We start from the raw sequence: 6,369 nt of genomic DNA, 5'->3' as shown, positions 1-6,369 counted from the left end.
TATCTTTCATATGGAAAGCAGAGACAAAGGAACAGTTATTGGTGATCTGAAAACTATGGCCACAATAAGAGAAGCAGAAAATTTACTAGCACATTGCATATGAGCTCATATGTTGTAATAAATCCAGGGTACACAACATAAGAAAAAAAAATGTGTAGATTAGATTTGAGAGTTTCCTCTGAGCCCCTGTTTAAAATGACTCTCACACACACTGGCAGGACAGAATATAGATCAGTGTGCAAATGCAGCTCTGATACATTTTCTTTCTAAGTCATCCAGCTACAAAAGAATACATCACCTGCTGTGGAGTGGGGTTGTGACGGTCTACAGTTGTCTGTTTAGCAATGTTTGCGTAGTAGGCGTAGGCCAGATCTGGGTCTGCAGGGAGACCACGTAGTCCGAGGTGGTGCAGGTGCCCGAGATGCAGAAGCGCTAATCGATCATCTTTCTGGGCAGCCAGCAGGGCCAGGAGCCAAGCCTGCACCAAACACAGGGGCATGTGGGAATATTAAAGAATCTGGACACGCCAACCACAGCTATGGCTGATCCAGTAAAACGAACCTTAATGGGCTGTTTCTGGACTCCCAGTCCAGTGCTGTAGAGCACAGAGGACATGTGCAGAGCTCGGTTATCAGCCAGGCAGCCGGCCTGGAGCAGCAATGGGAATATTCTGCTGACCAGTCCAGTGCTGCTCCCTCTGACCAGCTTAAGAAGTGATAAGGAGTACAGCGCTCGGCCCACTGCTGGCAGGCTGACTGTTCTCCCTCCTGCAAGTCACAAATTGAATTTATTTCATGGTTTGTCTTCAGTCTGCTTCGTGACATCAGTCAGCGAATCAACAGTCATTTCAAGCTCATGCTGTGCAGACAAATCATTGTTATTTTAAAACTTAGATTCCAAAGATAGCAGATTCATCTGTTTTGTCGTCTCTTACCAGATTTGAAAGCCAGTAACTTGGCCAGTTTAGCAGCAGCTCTTCTGTGAGGGGCAGCTGCCTCCCACAGCTCACACTGGGGATCTGAAGGCAGTCTTTTTTTCATCATCCACTTATGGAAAGCATCAAAACAAGTTTCTGAAAAAAGCAACACAGATACTGCTTTGTACACTCAGCAGCTCTACTGAAGGTTTTCAAGAATCTTTCAACTCCAGTCATTTTAGCACCACCTAGTGGAAGTATAAGCCTACTACCAGCCTCTGTGCTCTGTTTGGCCTTGAGTGAATAACCGCTGAGCTTCACATCCATCTCAAGACGAAACTCCTGACAGGTCTGCAGCCATCCGGTCAGGTTGACTTTCTTAATCACATCTGGAACATCAGCTTCAGGCTGCAGGAGAGAGAAGTCATCACAAGCAGTGAAAAACTGTTTGCAGCTGCGGTACAGTGGTGGTGCAGCAGTAGAAGTCGTACCAGGCTGTGAGGTGATATCCTGTTGCGGTAGTACACCACCGGTCCAAAATAACCCTCCACACCTTGAATATATTTCCCTCCACCAATCACGAAGTATCCCTCTGTGTCGTCTAACACAACAGAGTGACTCAACCTGCAAGACATGCAGTTACCACATAAGCAGGACACTTCCAACACACTTTTATTTCTCTTGGTTATTTAGTTGAATCATTGTGTTAGAAGTTAAACGTCGACTCACGTATGTTCTGTAAGTTTGACTTCTCTCTGCTCCTGACCAGTGCACACCATGGACATGCTCACCTGAGAAGCAGTTTATTTTATTAGTAACAGATAACCTATGATAGTCTCCATCATTAGAAGACTACTCACCGTACTGCCGTGCAACACCACACTGAGTCGGCACCACTCGCTTAAAGGCACTTTAAACAGAGTTGTAAACGCAGAGGACTCCCCAGACCCTCCATTCATCTGGATGTGTAGTTGGCCTGTATGTGTGAGGCAAAGGTGAAAGGCTTTAATAAATCCAGATAATAGGATGTTATCAAAGGGGTGAGAGAGGAATTATACCTGAATCTGTGAGGAGCACTGTTGGTGAGGCATAGTTGTTGTGGGAGTCTATATGGTGAAGCACGCCACACATGATATTCTGACAGTGTCTGGTCACAAATATCCAGATGGAAAACATACACCTGAAGAAAAATACAAGAAACACTTGCTTATTAACTAATAATAAACCAGCTTTACATAGACAGAAGTGACAGCTGGGTTATGTGTGATGTAACTTTGGTTGTGGTACCATGGAAAAGAGGTGGCCTTAACCCGCAACATCTCCAGAACCTCACTCCTGTAGGGGTCCAGCGTCTTTATGATGCCAAAACTTTCTCCAGTTGAAGCGTAAATTGAAGACAGCAAATGTACTGTTTCTGAATGACAAGAAGAGTTTAGGTTGGAAGATGAGAAGGCGGTGTTTTTAATCCATAACCATCATTTTAAAAAGAAAGGAGAAAAAAAGAGGCAATATTAGTTTTGGTATCTTTCTCATGCACGGATGTTCCTGAGGATGTTGTTCTCTAATTTTAAGATGCTGACAAAACAAACTTTTCAATTTTTCAAAGCTCCATTTGTACACTTTTTGATTTTAGGTGCAGTATTTTCAGCTTTAAGCTCCCAACTTACCTTCTTCCAAAGGGCACTGTTTCTTTAAAAACTGTTGGGTTAATTGCAGCATTTGTGTGCTCCAGGCAGTACAGAGCTGATGCTGTTTGACAGGTCGACTAAAGTCGGGCTTAGGCTGCACAGTTGCCACATCCTGAGCTGCGGCAGACCCCTCAGTATCATAGGATCCTCTGTGTCTGACCGAGGCGCGAAGGATACAACTGAGCACCCGGTGAGACTCTGGAACAATCCCGTCGGCTTGATACACCAACCAATCCGGCAGTCTCAGCTTCAGAGTTCTTATTTCAGGGTCACCGGGGACACAGCTCCACTGTCTTAGCAGGAGTGTGGATACTGTGCCGGTTTCAAAAGATATAATACAGTCCAGCTGCACTGTGGCCGGTTCATCACAAGAGAAGAGTATTTCCAAAAGGTGGTCTGGCAGAGCTTCCTCTGGAGGATTCAGGAGCCTCACTTCATCTAAACCCCAAACAATCTGTAAGTAACAAGACATGCACAGAGTTTGCTAATGACATCTGTTGGAAGCAGGATATTAGAGATGATGATAAACCTTCTCCTACCTGCACACTGAGGCAAAACTGACAGATGTATTTGTACACTGTGTAGAAGTCCATGGTCCTCTCAGTGTTTTTTGCATTAATCGTTCCATTAAAGACATTCAAGTGAAACAAAGAGCCTCAAGTACCGGATCTCATCCTGCTCCACCTCTGCTACGTTGACACTTAGGTAAATATTTAACAGCACACAATTACTATATACACAGTGCAGTTAAGGTGGAGCTCTGTGAGTTGGGCTACAGTCCAATACTTAGCATATGACCAGAGGTAAACTCACCTGTTACTGATGTCTGCAAGTACTTAGTGAATTTGCATTAACAAAAAAAGACGCAGAGTTATGCAAAAGTGTACAAAATAAGGAATAAAAGTGGCTCATCTTTCATTCAAAATAGTTTATTGCTATCATGCAGGAGTGCCATCAAAGTCTAGACCACCACAGTAGATGCAAAATTATCATTTTCTCTGTACAAATATACTGTATGTTTTCATAAATAGAAGCTCAAAATAAAGAGAAGGAGAAAAAAGTAGGGGCTGGGACTCGAGAGCTTAAAGCTGATCCGCTCTTCTAACCCAATACAGGTTTTTCGTTATGACGGTTGACATGCATCAACGTTACAGTGCATTATACCGGGAGCAGACGGACGCGCACACACACACACGTACACTCACACATTCAGATGGCATAACCAATTTACAGCTCTGTCGTGCAAAATAGGTACAAATGACACCTTAAAAAAGTACCAGTAGGAAATTGTTTTTTTTTTCTTCTTCTTAAGCTGGTTTCTCAAATGAAATATTTCAACAAGGTCTTATACATCCAAACCACCTGTTACATTACGAGGCCTGGGGAGACCGACTGTGTCTTCTGCAGCACTTTTTGGTTGTTCATTAAACGGGAGCGCCCTAAGTGTGTCGGCGTCCCTACTACTTTAGTTAACCCCCCTACAACTACTGATGCATAGTTCTGTGCTCGAATGAAGCAATCGACATTAAAACTGGTACAAGGTTCTTTGTCGTAGCAATCTGAGGATAGTGATTTTCTGTAATAAATGTAAACATACTGCACTGATGATACCGTTACAGCAACAATACCATTGGACATTCAGCAGTTAAACTCTGTATATACAGTACTGTATATAACATGCAGTTTTGGGTTCTGTGTCGAAGGGACTCAAAGGGTTGAAACATACTACAACTACAAAGGCCTCTGACTGAAAAAGTGGTTTGGCACTTTTACGTGATTGGTCTTCTGCCTCCGTAACTTGTCGAGCTAAATCTTCCATAAAATCGCACGTACTTGGAAAAAAAAACGTCTATCTTACTGTAGCCCTTACCAGCACCCATCCCTCACTGACAGACTGCTGTGAAGCTTTTATTGTCCACCTAAAAAAACACAGAAACAATAAGACACAGGATAGCAGAAGCCCAAAAATACCAGTTTTAACATACACCCCCGTCACCAAATTAACCGTAAATAGAAAACGTGGATTTTTACTTTTGAGAGGTTAATTCTCAAGAAGGAAATCACACATTTGTACTTTTCTATGGTATACAGGTGTACAAAGCTAATACCTCAGGAAAACCTAGAAATTTTAATTCAACACATAAACAAATAAATAATCATTGTCTTGCAGTGTCTGTAATTTTTTTTTTGGTAACATATTTGAAAATAAAATTATTCCAATATCCAAGCTGTATATTTTAGGCACCTGATCGCCTCTTGGTTCACTGAGGATCTGTGTAAACCCCAAATTTATAACAGTAGTTAAACTAAGCTCATTTTTTAGCAAAGAGACAGACATCGCTCACGCTCCCATGCACGGAACCTTAATATAAAAAAACCCTAAAGCTAAAGGTCTGCATTACTATCTGATGGTCCTATTTGTAACTTAGCAGAGAAATTTGCCTCTTAGATGCTTCGTAGCTGAACCTTTTTGTAGCCTTTTGGAGCATAAATCCCACCCAGTGGCTACCATGAATACACTGTGTGCAAATAGTAACATGTTTTGACAGACCAAAGTGACCTTTAAATCACTAAATGCACTGTAACTTTTTTTTCTTTTACTACTCTTGTGTTTTCACGTCCCCTGTATGTCATTTGCTCTGCCAACAAGACGACAACAAAAGACAGAAAAACTTGTACCCACCAATAAAAACAAAATACTCTGAAACAAAAAACAAAAAAAAAAGAGGAGTGCGCATTCACTTTGGATTTGTAGGCTAGGTGGTTAGGTAGTAATCAAAGAAACATCAAGTGTTGCCTAAGCAGGTTAACGACAAGAACCAAGCAAACACTAAGAGCATTCGAGTATCAGTCAAACAAAAGTGAAGACATGCAAAATGTTATAGATCGTAGAACAAGAAAGAAAAACCAAGAGGGAGACATACTTCCCTTACAGACTGGCACGATTTCCTGCAGAATAAATAATACTTTACATTCCAATATACAAACCTACCCATTCCCCACATGTTCAACATTGACCAAATAAGCAGATAAAGCTGAAGCTGGTTGCTCCCTCAGTCCACAGTCTCTCAGAGTAGGTGTTGTAACCTACAAAAAGACGCAACGGCAACAACTTGTGCCATCATTTGAACATTGGTGAACCCTCAAAACTTCTTCTTTTTTTTTTTTCTTTAAAAACAGACCACACAGAGGAATACAGTCAGACAACTCTGATAGCCTGTAGTTCATATGTAGCTCTTATTTTCTCTGTTTCTTGAAGATCTTGAAGGTGTGTTTCTTGCGGCTGGCAGTGGAATCTGTGTCTTCTCCCGTTGAGCCGCTGTCTTCTTCCAGTGGGCTCTTCTTGGAGGACAGCTGAGGGATGCGGGTGCTGCCTTTTGCCCCCACCACCCCCACTTGCCCTCCCGTCGGCGATGGCGTGTCGGGTTCAGTGGAGTTTGGGCTGAGGGAGCGGGACGACTCCGACAGGCTGTTGATCTCTCCTATGCTGGGCGACGTCTCCATGCCGTACACCTTCTTCATGAGTATGGGGCTGTCACAGACGAGCTCTGTAGGACTTCCCTCGTGAATGCGGTTCCCACCGTTAGGGGTGAGAGCGTGCAGGGAGATGGCATCATCTGCCCGGCTGGACAGGCCGTGCATGAGAGAGGTGGGCTTGATTAGGTGGCCTTTGGAGCTGAAGGCAGATAGCCGATCGCCAACTTGGGAGAGGGAAAGGGAGGAGTCAGAATCGGAGCGATTTAGGTCCCTGGGAGGTAAAAAAAA

At 43.2% G+C, this 6,369-nt stretch overlaps 2 protein-coding genes across 3 annotated transcripts in view; both read right to left on the bottom strand.

Moving 5' to 3' along the window:
* LOC103353588 (protein sel-1 homolog 3) overlaps positions 1-3,205 on the bottom strand; it is a 7,646-nt gene extending 4,441 nt beyond the window's left edge. The window contains exons 1-11 of the mRNA XM_008276642.1: positions 3,144-3,205; positions 2,584-3,058; positions 2,204-2,330; positions 1,975-2,096; positions 1,777-1,892; positions 1,646-1,707; positions 1,408-1,540; positions 1,189-1,324; positions 935-1,072; positions 562-767; positions 299-478 (exon numbers count right to left, since the gene is read on the bottom strand). Coding sequence (XP_008274864.1) covers positions 299-478; positions 562-767; positions 935-1,072; positions 1,189-1,324; positions 1,408-1,540; positions 1,646-1,707; positions 1,777-1,892; positions 1,975-2,096; positions 2,204-2,330; positions 2,584-3,058; positions 3,144-3,197 — 1,749 coding nt within the window. The 5' untranslated portion in view covers positions 3,198-3,205. The remainder of the gene's footprint in view (positions 1-298; positions 479-561; positions 768-934; positions 1,073-1,188; positions 1,325-1,407; positions 1,541-1,645; positions 1,708-1,776; positions 1,893-1,974; positions 2,097-2,203; positions 2,331-2,583; positions 3,059-3,143) is intronic.
* Positions 3,206-3,517: 312 nt separating this feature from the next.
* Positions 3,518-6,369, bottom strand: part of stim1a (stromal interaction molecule 1a) — a 27,106-nt gene continuing 24,254 nt past the window's right edge. For both annotated transcript variants that reach the window (XM_008276640.1, XM_008276641.1), the window contains exon 13: positions 3,518-6,352. In XM_008276640.1, coding sequence (XP_008274862.1) covers positions 5,842-6,352 — 511 coding nt within the window. In that variant the 3' untranslated portion in view covers positions 3,518-5,841. The remainder of the gene's footprint in view (positions 6,353-6,369) is intronic.

Source organism: Stegastes partitus, unplaced genomic scaffold, assembly GCF_000690725.1.
Source record: "Stegastes partitus isolate 25-593 unplaced genomic scaffold, Stegastes_partitus-1.0.2 Scaffold78, whole genome shotgun sequence".
In the NCBI taxonomy this organism is placed as follows: Eukaryota; Metazoa; Chordata; class Actinopteri; family Pomacentridae; genus Stegastes; species Stegastes partitus.
Note: the sequence above shows the minus strand (reverse complement) of the source record. Positions and strands in the feature narration are given on the sequence as shown.